Source organism: Schistocerca piceifrons, chromosome 9 (assembly GCF_021461385.2).
Source record: "Schistocerca piceifrons isolate TAMUIC-IGC-003096 chromosome 9, iqSchPice1.1, whole genome shotgun sequence".
Taxonomy (NCBI): Eukaryota; Metazoa; Arthropoda; class Insecta; order Orthoptera; family Acrididae; genus Schistocerca; species Schistocerca piceifrons.
The window spans coordinates 190,978,426-190,991,592 of record NC_060146.1 but is presented as its reverse complement, the minus strand read 5'-3'; the positions used below and the strand labels follow the sequence as shown (position 1 = coordinate 190,991,592).

The following is a 13,167-nucleotide window of genomic DNA, read 5'->3' as shown; positions in this document are numbered from 1 at the left end:
GTTCATGACTATTGGATTGCTTATAATACACTACTGGCCATTAAAATTGCTACACCAAGAAGAAATGCAGATGATAAACGGGTATTCATTCGACAAATATATTATACAAGAAATGACATGAGATTACATTTTCACGCAGTTTGAGTGCATAGATCCTGAGAAATCAGTACCCAGAACAACCACCTCTGGCCGTAATAACGGCCTTGATACGCCTGGGCATTGAGTCAAACAGAGCTTGGATGGCGTGTACAGGTTCAGCTGCCCATGCAGCTTCAATACGATACCACAGTTCATCAAGAGTAGTGACTGGCGTATTGTGATGAGCCAGTTGTCCGGCCACCATTGACCACACGTTTTCAATTGGTGAGAGATTTGGAGAATGTGCTGGCCAGGGCAGCATTCGAACATTTTCTGTATCCAGAAAGGCCCGTACAGGACCTGCAACAAGCAGTCGTGCATTATTCTGCTGAAATGTAGGGTTTCGCAGGGCTCGAATGAAGGGTAGAGGCACGGGTCAAAACACATCTGAAATGTCCACCGTTCAAAGTGCCGTCAATGTGAACAAGAGGTGACCGAGACGTGTAACCAATGGCACCCCATACCATCACGCCGGGTGATACGCCAGTATGGCGATGACGAATACACGTTTCCAATGTGCGTTCACAGCGATGTCGCCAAACACGGATGCGACCATCATGATGCTGTGAACAGAACCTGAATTGATCCGAAAAAATGACGTTTTGCCACAAGTGCACCCAGGTTCGTCGTTGAGTACACCATAGCAGGCGCTCCTGTCTGTGATGCAGCGTCAAGGGTAACCGCAGCCACGGTCTCCGAGTTGATAGTCAATGCTGCTGCTAACGTCGTCGAACTGTTCGTGCAGATGGTTGTTGTCTTGCAAACGTCCCCATCTGCTGACTCAGGGATCGAGACGTGGCTGCCCGATCCGTTACAGCCATGCCGATAAGATGCGTGTCATCTCGACTGCTAGTGATGCGAGGCCGTTGTGATCCAGCACTTCGTTCCGTATTACCCTCCTGAACCCACCGATTCTATATTCCGCTAACAGTCATTGGATCTCGACCAACGCGACCAGCAAAATTCGCGATACGATAAACCGCAATCGCGATAGGCTACGATCCGACTTTTATCAAAGACGGAAACGTGATGGTACGCATTTCTCCTCCTTACACGAGGCATGACAACAACCTTTCACCAGGCTACGCCGGTCAACTGCTGTTTGTGTATGAGAAATCGGTTGGAAACTTCCCTCATGTCAGCACGTTGTAGGTGTCGCCACCGGCGCCAACCTTGTGTGAATGCTCTGAAAAACGAATCATTTGCATATCACATTATCTTCTTCTTGTCGGTTAAATTTCGCGTCTGTAGCACGTCATCTTCGTGGTGTAGCAATTTTAATGGCCAGTAGTGTATTTTTACGTTACGTACAATAAGTCCACCATTTTGAGTTTCATAATTTTGTTATCAAATTCGTAATCAGCTACCCCAAAAACCTAAAACTGGAAAATTTGGAATTATTACTTTTCGGCTTTTGGCCAGGGATTAGGCCGTTCTGAATCACTGTGCGGCAGACAGAGTGTTGCCAACAGCCTCGACGGCCAGTGAAGGAGGCGGAGGCCGCGCCCCGGTGTGGGGGCGGAGGCGACAGCTGCCGGCCGGCGTCCTTTGTCTCCGCTCGGCTGCTCTGCAAGTGTTTTACGGCGCCCGGGAAACCTGACCTCGGACCAACCCGCGCCTCACGCAACCTGCACCGGGACGCATATGGCGAACTCCTTCGCTGCGGCCGCGGTGTCGTGGGCCTTCCGAACGTCGACTTGGCGACCCGTCACGTCAACGAGATGTTCCCCACCACAAATTCACTGGTGCGCATAGCTCGACGAGGAAAGTAACCTGACCCTGGTGTGTCAGTGCCCAGCAGCATACGAGGAGCGTTTTTGTTACACTCTCATGGTTAGTAAGCTTTATTTTTTGAAGGATCGTTTAAAGAACTACAACCATGAACAGAGTACAATTCACTGTAGCCAATGTAGTGTAACGATGCGTATGACTCAGTGATTTTTGTTTGAAATATGACCATGTGCAGACTTCGTCACGTACGTCGTTTACAAAACACTTCCAAAAATTATTTAAATTCTTTTAAATTTCTCTATAACAGATTCTTGAACGAAACTGTAATTAAAACACCTTCAGTTGAGTCGTTTGTGCAAAATTACGTCACTCAGTCCAACTGATTTGCGCAAACTTTTGAAATTTATATGTCGTTTGTTTCTTCTTGGAAATTATATTCTTGCAAGTTATCTTATTTTTTCCATATTAAAATCAGACTGTAAAACCTTTAAGATTCAGAAATCGAAATCAAACTCTTCTGAAAATTAATATCTTGGAAAAATTCAGTAATAATTCTTCCTCAATATAATTCTTCATAATTAATTCTCGAACACGTATTTAAGCTTTAGAGCATACACTGTTTTATTGTCTTTGTATATGCTACATACAGATGTGAACATCAGACTCGACAAAACAGAACTGAACAAAATAAACATGAACTAAACATTCTGTGACGTCATTACAATGGAAAATTACAAATATTTATTTATTTGAATGTTGGAGGTTCGACGCAACAACCCGGTGACAGCATCTTCTACTGCTCTCTGGCCGTTGACCCGCGACGTCTACTGGCCAGCAATTTTCTTTCTGGTTCCGGCAGTGAAGATGCTGTTTCCGCGAGTTGCGCTGCTCTCTCCAAACATGAAACATACAAAACAAAAATGCAAAACTTTAAATATTTTACAAACATAACAAAATATTACAAATACATAAACAAAACACTAAATTAAACTTATATTTACATGCAAACTGAGCTGCTCCTTGTGGATGGGTGACGCTTTAATTTCGCGTCCCGTTACACCAACTACACTCATGCTCATAAATTAAGCATAATTGCAGAATGTGGTGCCACACAACGTGACAAAACTGGCGCTAATAGCACAGGCACATAGGGAACACACAATACACAGATCTGTAAGTCTACGGTATTGGTGATAAGTTGAAAAAACGTCCCGAAACACATGTGCTACAAAACGCCACTGTTTCCTCCGCATGTGCCCCGACATCAATATGGGATATGATCACTGTGCACACATACACAGGCCGCACAACGGGTTGGCATACTCTGGATCAGGTGGTCGAGAAGCGGCTAGGGTATAGCCTCCCATTCTTGCACCAGTGCCTGTCGGAGAACTGGCCGGCCGGTGTGGCCGAGCGGTTCTAGGCGCTACAGTCTGGAAACGCGCGACCGCTACGGTCGCAGGTTCAAATCCTGCCTCGGGCATGGATGTGTGTGATGTCCTTAGGTTAGTTAGGTTTAAGCACTTCTAAGTTCTAGAGGGCTGATGACCTCAGAAATTAAGTCCCATAGCGCTCAGCGCCATTTGAACCATTTTCTCGAAGCACTTGAAGTGTCCTAGCGGTTTGAAGACGTCGACCGAGAGCATCCCAGACGTGCTCGATGGGGTTTAGGTCTGGAGAACAGGCAGGCCACTCCATTCACCTGACATCTTCTGTTTCAAGGTACTCCTCCACGATGGCAGCTCGGTGGGGCCGTGCGTTATGATCCATCAGGAGGAAGTTGGGTCCCACTGCACCCCTGAAAATGCGGACATACTGGTGCAAAATGACGTCCCGATACAGCTGACATGTTAAAGTTCCTCTGTCAAAGACATGGAGGGGTGTACGTGCACCAATCATAATCCCCCCTCACACCATCAAACCACGACCTCCATACAGGTCCCTTTCAAGGACATTAAGGGATTGGTATCTGGTTCACGCCAGATGAAAACCCGGCGATAATCACTATTCAGACTGTACCTGGACTCATCCGTGAACATAACCTGGGACCACTGTTCAAATGACCATGTACTGTGTTCTTGACACAATGCTTTACAGGCTCTCCTGTGACCAGGGGTCAGTGGAATGCACCATGCAGATCTCCAGGCGAATAAACCATGTCTTTTCAGTCGTCTGTAGACTGTATGTCTGGAGACAACTGTTCCAGTGGCTGCGGTAAGGTCCCGAGCAAGGCTACCTGCAGTACTCCGTGGCCGTCTGCAGGCTCTGATGGTGAGATATCGGTCTTCTTGTGGTGTTGTACACTGTGGACGTCCTGTACTATAGCGCCTGGACACGTTTCCTGTCTGCTGGAATCGTTGCCATAATCTTGAGATCACACTTTGTGGCACACGGAGGACCCGTGCTACGACCTGCTGTGCTTGACCAGCCTCCAGTCGCCCCACTATTCTACCCTTCACAATGTCATCACTATGTGTTCTTTGAGCCATTTTCAACATACAGTCACCATTAGCACGTCAGAAAACGTCTGCACACTTACTCGCTGCACCGTGCTCTGACACGCACCAACAGACCTCTGCGTATGTGGACTGCTGCCAGCGCCACCGTGCGACGACCGCAGGTCAAATGCACCGCATAGTCATACCGCGAGGTGATTTAAACCCGCAAACCGACCACCATAGTGTTGTTTAGCCATGTATCTGCATTATCCTTAATTTATAAGCATGAGTGTATCTTAGTTGGTCAGTGTGTCGCCTGCGTCTGAACAATGGAGAAAACAGAGTTTCGTGCTGTTGTGAAACATTTTCATTTGAAAGGTTGGAACAGAAATGGAGATGCAGTTGAGGGCGCAGAAACTGCACCATCGGCCTCGGACTTTTCGATTAATGAGCTTACACGTGGCGGACAAGCGCCGAAGACGAAGCACGCTCCGGCAATCCTCCACTGTACAGCGTACAGTTCATTGTTGACAGCTGTCTGAAGTGGTGTTATTGAACATTTACATATGAAAGGTTGGACTATCACACAAATCAAAACACAATTGAATGGAGTTCACGTGGATTCTGCACCATCTTTGAAGACCATTTATGTTTGGATTAAAGAATTTAAACGTGGTCAGACAGGCATCGATGACGAATCGGAGCCATTGACAATACCCGTGGTATGGTAGTGGGCCGAATAAATATTCTAGATTGCTAAGACAATAGGCATCTCAACTGAGCGAGTGTAAAAATATCCTGCACGGATAATTGGCTATGAAGAAGCTGTGTGCGAGGTGGTTGCCGCGGTTGCCCGCAGTTGACCAAAAAATGGTTCAAATGACTCTGAGCACTATGGGACTTAACGTCTGAGGTTTTCAGTCCCCTAGACTTAGAACTACTTAAACCTAACTAACCTAAGGACATCAAACACATCCCTGCCCGAGGCGGGATTCGAACCTGCGACCGTAGCAGCAGCGCGGTTCCGGACTGAAGCGCCTAGGGCCGCTCGGTCACAGCGGCCGGCACAGTTGACCAAAGGCGCATCTGGCTCAGCATTTCAGCACAATGTCTGCCGATGTTTAGTCGCAACCGCAAGACTTTTTGCGCCTATTTGTGGTTGTTGATGAAATATGGATCCGTCATTAAACAGCAGAGTTTAAACGGCGATCGAAACAATGAACAAAGGCTGGTGATTTTGCACTGTAGACGGCAAAAACCGTTTTGTCAGCTGGTAAAGTGATGCCACCTGTTTTTTTTTCCAAGGAATAATCCTCATAGATTACTTGGAAAAAGGCAGGATCATAACATGGCCCTATTATACTTCACTGTTGAATCGCTTGAAACTTGCATTCCCTGAAAAAAGACCAAAGATGTCACGCATGGAAGTGCTCCTTCACCAGGATGTGCACCAGCAATGGTGAAAGTGCATGAATTGGGCTTTGGATTGGTTCCTCATCAACTATACTTACCATACTTAACCATAAGTGATTTCTTCCTGTTCCCGAACTTGAAACTTTGGCGTGCTGACAGAAATTTAAATCAAATAAGAAAGTGGTAATTGCAGAGTTTGACAGAACGTATTTTTTCGATGGGATGAAAAAGCTGGAGGATTGCGAGACCAGTTGTATATCCCTCAAAGGTGACTCTATTGAGAAGTAAGGTGAGCTGTTTAGGAAACAAACATTTCTTCGCCCGCATCTCGTGGTCGTGCGGTAGCGTTCTCGCTTCCCACGCCCGGGTTCCCGGGTTCGATTCCCGGCGGGGTCAGGGATTTTCTCTGCCTCGTGATGGCTGGGTGTTGTGTGATGTCCTTAGGTTAGTTAGGTTTAAGTAGTTCTAAGTTCTGGGGGACTGATGACCATAGATGTTAAGTCCCATAGTGCTCAGAGCCATTTGAACCATTTGAAACATTTCTTCTTGCTTTTCTACCAGACTTACCAAACCACTCTCGTAGCTCGATTTAACTAGGACCATACGTAGAGATAACTGCTACAGCAGGAATGGGCGGCCATCTGTGATCCTTGGGCCTGATTCACACACTCACTCACGATCGACAGCAGCGCTCCTAGAGCATGAACTCGAAACTATGTCCGTGGCGTTGCCCTTTGTAACGAATAGCAACCCTTTCCCGTCGCGCCACGCCAGCGAATTATGCCTCAAAGGATGCGGTTTTGAGAGTACATTCATTTTATGTTTAGGCCATCCTCAGATGTTTATATTTACTTACGCGTCGTCAACACTGTTTCTTTACAATAGCTGTCTTCTGAATTATCTCCGCAATTTTCTGCTACACTGTTAGTAAAGAAACAACGTTTGCGTCACGTAAATAAATGTAAAGAATGATGGAGCGCCAGGCATCTTGAAAAGTCATGGGAAAATAAACCCACTACAAATGCAACAAGATGTAGGTACATACACTACTGGCCAATAAAAATTGCTACACCAATGCAGATGATAAACAGGTATTCATTGGACAAATATATTATACCAGAACTGACACGTGATTACATTTTCACGCAATTTGTGTGCATAGATCCTGAGAAATCAGTACCCAGAACAACGACCTCTGGCCGTAATAACGGCCTTGATACGCCTGGGCATTGAGTCAAACTCAGCTTGGATGGCGTGTACAGGTACAGCTGCCCACTGCAGCTTCAACACGATACCACAGTTCATCAAGAGTAGTGACTGGCGTATTGTGACGAGCCAGTTGCTCGGCCACCAATGACCAGAGACGTTTTCAATTGGTGAGAGATCTGAAGAATGTTCACAGTGCCGTCAAAGCGAATAAGAGGTGACCGAGACGTGTAACCAATGGCACCCCATACCATCACGCCGGATAATATGCCAGTATGGCGATGACGAATACACGCTTCCAATGTGCGTTCACCGCGATGTCGCCAAACACGGATGCGACCATCATGGTTCAAATGGTTCAAATGGCTCTGAGCACAATGGGACTTAACAGCTGTGGTCATCAGTCCCCTAGAACTTAGAACTACTTAAACATAACTAACCTAAGGACATCACACACATCCATGCCCGAAGCAGGAATCGAACCTGCGACCGTAGCGGTCTTGCGGTTCCAGACTGCAGCGCCTTTAACCGCATGGCCACTTCGGCCGGCTGCCCTCCAGTGATCTCCCGTTTGTCACCACTGAATTTGCCAACGGCGATGGTTTTGGGTCAGTGGAATGGTAGCTACAGGTCGTTTGGTTCGGAGCTGTTCTTGTAACAATTCACTGTGGTTCCAACTGCTGCTCAAATTGCTGCTGCAGACGCGGTTGTTACACACGAGCCATGTGCCGAACACCATGGTTTTCCCTTCGGTAGTGCGATGTGGCCGTCCGGAGCCCGGTCTCCTTGCGATCGACCATTCCCGAGATCAGCAATCTACATCTACATCTACAAGGATACTCTGCAAATCACATTTAAGTGCCTGGCAGAGGGTTCATCGAAACACCTTCACAATTCTCTATTATTCCAATCTCGTATAGCGCGCGGGGTGAATGAACACCTATATCTTTCCGTACGAGCTCTGATTTCCTTCATTTTATCTTGGTGATCGTTCCGCCCTATGTAGGTCGGTGTCAACAAAATATTTTCGCATTCAGAGAAGGTTGGTGATTGGAATTTCGTGAGAAGATTCCGTCGCAACGAAAAATTCCTTTCTCTTAATGATGTGCATCCCAAATCCTGTATCATTTCTGTGACACTCTCTCTCATATTTCGCGATAATACAAAACGTGCTGCCTTTCTTTGAACTTTTTCTATGTACTCCGTCGGTCCTACCTGGTAAGGATCCCACACCGCCTAGCAGTATTCTAAAAGATGGACAAGCGTAGTGTAGGCAGTCTCCTTAGTAGGTTTCTTACATTTTCTAAGTGTCCTGACAATAAAACGCAGACTTTGATTAGCCTTCCCCACAACATTTTCTATGTATTCCTTCCAATTTAAGTTGTCCGTAATTGTAATACCTAGGTATTTAGTTGAATTTACGGCTTTTAGATTAGACTGATTTATCGTGTAACCGAAGTTTAACGAGTTACTTTTAGCACTCATGTGGATGACCTCACACTTTTAGTTATTTAGGGTCAACTGCCATTTTCGCACCATTCAGATATCTTTTCTAAATCGTTTTGCAGTTTGTTTTGGTCTTATGATGACTTTATTAGTCGATAAACGACAGCGTCATCTGCAAACAACCGAAGACGACTGCTCAGATTGTCTCCAAAATCGTTAATGTAGATAAGGAACAGCATAGGGCCTATAACTCTACCTTGGGGAACGCCAGAAATCACTTCTGTTTTACTCGATGACTTTCCGTCAATTACTACGAACTGTGACCTCTCTGACAGGAAATCACAAATCCAGTCACATAACTGAGACGATATTCCATAATCACGCAATTTCACTACGAGACGCTTGTGTGGTACAAAGTCAAAAGCCTTCCGGAAATCCAGAAATACGGAATCGATCTGAAATCCTTTGTTCATAGCACTCAAAACTTCATGTGAATAAAGAGCTAGTTGCGTTTCACAGGAACGTTGTTTTCTAAACTCATGTTGACTGTGTGTCAACAGACCGTTTTCTTCGAGGTAATTCATAATGTTCGAACACAATATGCGTTCTAAAATCCTGATGCATATCGACGTTAACGATATGGGCCTGTAATTTAGTGGATTACTCCTACTACCTTTCTCCAATATTGGTGTGAGCTGTGCAACGTTCCAGTCTTTGGGTACGGATCTCTCGGCGAGCGAAAGGTTGTATATGGTTGTTAAGTATAGAGCTACTGCATCAACATACTCCGAAAGGAACCTAATTGGTATACAGTCTGGAACTGAAGTCTTGCTTTTATTAAGTGATTTATGTTGCTTCACTACTCCGAGGGTATTTACTTCTACGTTGCTCATGTTGGCAGCTGTTCTCGATCCGAGTTCTGGAATAGTTTCTTCGTCTTCTTTTGTGAAGGCATTTCGGAAGCCTGTGTTTAGTAACCCTGGTTTGGCAGCACTGTCTTCGAAAGTATCTCCATTGCTATCGCGCAGAGAAGGCATTGATTGTTTCTTGCCACTAACATACTTCACATACGACCAGAATCTCTTTGGATTTTCTTCCAGGTTTCGAGACAAATTTTCGTTGTGGAAACTGTTATAGGCATCTCGCATTGAGGGTCCGTGCTAAATTTCGAGCTTCTGTAAAAGATAGCCAATCTTGGGGATTTTGCGTCTGTTTAAATTTGGCATGTTTGTTTCGTTGTTTCTGCAACAGTGTTCTAACCCGTTTTGTGTACCAAGGATAATCAGCTCCGTCGTTTGTTAATTTATTTGGTATAAATTTTAATTTAAGCCACATCTGATCTACACTTATATTATTAGTTTGAAATGAGTGGAGATTGTCTCTTAGGGAGGCGCCAAGTGAATTTTTATCTGCTTTTTTGAATAGGTATATTTTTCGCTCATTTTTCGAGGATTTGGTGATTGCAGTGTTCAATCGCGCTACGACAACTCTGTTTTCACTACTCCCTGAATCCGTTTTGATGCTCGTAATTAACTCACGATTATTTGTTGCTAAGAAATGGCTCTGAGCACTATGGGACTTAACATCTGAGGTCATCAGTCCCCTAGAACTTAGAACTACTTAAACCTAACTAACCTAAGGACATCACACACATCCATGCCCGAGGCAGGATTCGAACCTGCGACCGTAGCGGTCGCGCGGTTCCAGACTGAAGCGCCTAGAACCGCTCGGTCACCAGCGGCCGGCCTGTTGCTAAGAGGCCAAGTGTGTTTTCACAACCGTCTGCTATTCGCGTGGGCTCATGAACTAGCGGCTCGAAATAATTTTCAGTGAATGCGTTTAGCACCATTTCGGATGATATCATCAACCACGTGTAGTGGCTATATGCTTGCCAAATTATTCCGCAATATCGGACAAGGAACATCCAGGTTCTCGTTGCCCTATTACACAATCTTGTTCAATCTCAGTGAGGTGTTGATGATGGCGTCATTGTCGCTTTAAAGGCATTCTTGACTAACATCAACCCAAATACGAGGATTGTCCAGAGAGTAAGTTCCGATCGGTCGCGATATGGAAGCCACAGTGAAAACCAAAAACATTTTATTTGCAACAGCTAGGTACACCTTCCATCTATTTCTCTACATAGTCGCCGCTCCAACTTCGAGTGTTGTCGTAGTGTTGTATCAACTTTCCAATATCCTCGTCATAGAAAGCAGCCGCCTGTGCTTTCGGCCAGTTATCTGCACTGGTCTGCAGCTCGTTGTCTGTGGAAAAATTTTGTCTTCTTAGCCAGCGGTTCCTGTGAGCGGAGATGGGGAGCCAATTACGGACTGTATTGTGGGTGATAAGACACTTCTCATCGGGAACACTGCAGGAGCGTCTTCATTGCCCCTGCACTGTGCGGCCGAGAATTGGCACGAAGAAGGAACTGCTAGACAGTTGTGTTATGTGGGCTGCATGACGCAGGCGAAATCTCTAACCAGGCCCTCATACTTGGCGGGAGACGCTATTCCCTACACATCTTTACGTGCTCACTGTTCACTCAAAACTTAAAGGAGCGACGCCACACGATCGACGGGCTTACTAGAGACACTGCCCAACACATCTGTGCAAAGCTTTACCGGATTTTCCCAGTGGTTTCCATCTGTGATTTCCTGTCAGAGAGGTCACAGTTCGTTGTAACTGACGGAAAGTCATCGAGTAAAACAGAAGTGATTTCTAGCGTTCCCCAAGGTTGATTTATAGGCCCTATGCTGCTCCTTATCTATATAAACGATTTGGGAGACAATCTGAGCAGCCGTCTTCGGTTGTTTGCAGATGACGCCGTCGTTTATCGACTAATAAAGTCATCAGAACATCAAAACAAACTGCAAAACGATTTAGAAGAAATATCGGAATGGTGCGAAATGTGGCAGTTGACCTTAAATAACGAAAAGTGTGAGGTCATCCACGATAGTGCTAAAAGGAAACTTCGGTTACACGATAAATCAGTCTAATCTAAAAGCCGTAAATTCAACTAAATACCTACGTATTACAATTACGAACAATTTAAATTGGAAGGAATACACAGAACATGTTGTGGGGAAGGCTAACCAAAGACTGCGTTTTATTGGCAGGACACTTACAAAATGTAACAGACCTACTAAGGAGACTGCCTACACCACGCTTGTCCGTCCACTTTTAGAATACTGTTGCGCGGTGTGGGATCCTTATCAGATAGGGCTGACTGAGTACATAGAAAAAGGTCAGAGAAAGGCAGTACGTTTTGTATTATCGCGAAATATGGGAGAGAGTGTCACAGAAATGATACAGGATTTGGGATGGACATCATTAAAAGAAAGGCGTTTTTCGTTGCGACGGAATCTTCTCACGAAATTTCAATCATCAACTTTCTCCTCCGAATGCGAAAATATTTGGTTGACACCGACTTACATAGGGAGGAACGGTCACCAAGATAAAATAAGGGAAATCAGAACTCGTACGAAAAGACATAGGTGTTCATTCACCCCGTGCGCTATACGAGATTGGAATAATAGAGAATTGTGAAGGTGTTTCGATGAACCCTCTGCCAGGCACTTAAATGTGATTTGCAGAGTATCCATGTAGATTTAGATGTAGATGTAGGTGCGACAGACAGATAGGATCAACCACTGCGTGTGTGGCAACGTAAGTCATCTGGCGACGTCATATGTTCAACATTTGTCATCCACTTTTGGGGTATTTCCCGACATTTGCGACCTTATGTGTCTCATATTGAATTACTTGCCTCAGTGTCATCTAAGTCGCTTCGGAGTTAATAAGAATCATCCTGTGTAGAGATTTATGTCCTTATTAGTATACTTTGACATTTTAGTGTGTCCTAACAGTTTATTTTTCACTGAACATGTGAGTCACTGTCCACCTACCATTCGTGCGTGTCTATTGACACACACTGGCGGGGAAGGATTTTTTTTTTTTTTCATTTAACTTACAGAGAAAGCCACCGTCTAGTAGCTATGGTGGATTATACTGCTACTACAATATGTAGCGTTAGTGGCACTCATGGTCTCTTAGCCGGTGTGAGAACTTTTAGATGATCATAGAAGTTCTCACACCGTTGCCCGTCCCTAGCCACGTGGAGGCGGACCAGATTTCTTGCACGGTGTGCCACTAACCTTCCTCTGTTTATTATTCCTTTTTTGTATATATTGTTAATAGAAAGAATAAAATGAATTTAGAATGTTTGAAATTTGAGAAATACATAAAATCAAAGAAGAATAAAATTTACAGACGATAATTTCTAAACTTAAGATCTACTTCTTTGCAGATGGACAAAACAAGAATGACTGTTTCCACAGTGAGCCACACCCGAATGAGGGCTCGGCAAATCCTCGAGCTTGTCCTAGTGGACGTAGCTTTCGTACATTTGAACTTCTATATATGTCGTTACTCTATTGCAAACAAGAAGCATAAAGCATTAGTAAGGGGAAGGACATATGAAGTAACTGTATGTGTATGTTTGGTTGCAGGAGCGAGGCGTAAGACGGCGTTCAAGGTGGACCCCATGAGAATCAACGGTCGCCATGGCTCCGCGACTGGGAGCGCTGCCACAACCTCTGGTAAGTCCGTCCTGCTCCCGTGGGAGGCTGCTTCAGTCCATTTCACATCATAGCCTGGGCTAGTCCAGTTCCCTCGGAGACCATATCTACCCCAGATTCCGTGGAAGACAGGGCTTCTCCAATTGTCTTGGAAGCCATGTGTAGTCCAGTTTCTGTGGAGGCCAGGACTAGTCCACTTTCCTTGGAACCCATGTCTA

The 13,167-nt window shown here is 45.2% G+C and overlaps 1 protein-coding gene across 1 annotated transcript in view; it reads left to right on the top strand.

Moving 5' to 3' along the window:
* LOC124717355 (echinoderm microtubule-associated protein-like 2) overlaps window positions 1-13,167 on the top strand; it is a 655,376-nt gene that overhangs the window by 249,377 nt on the left and 392,832 nt on the right. Inside the window, exon 2 of the mRNA XM_047244186.1 lies at window positions 12,881-12,970. Coding sequence (XP_047100142.1) covers window positions 12,916-12,970 — 55 coding nt within the window. The 5' untranslated portion in view covers window positions 12,881-12,915. The remainder of the gene's footprint in view (window positions 1-12,880; window positions 12,971-13,167) is intronic.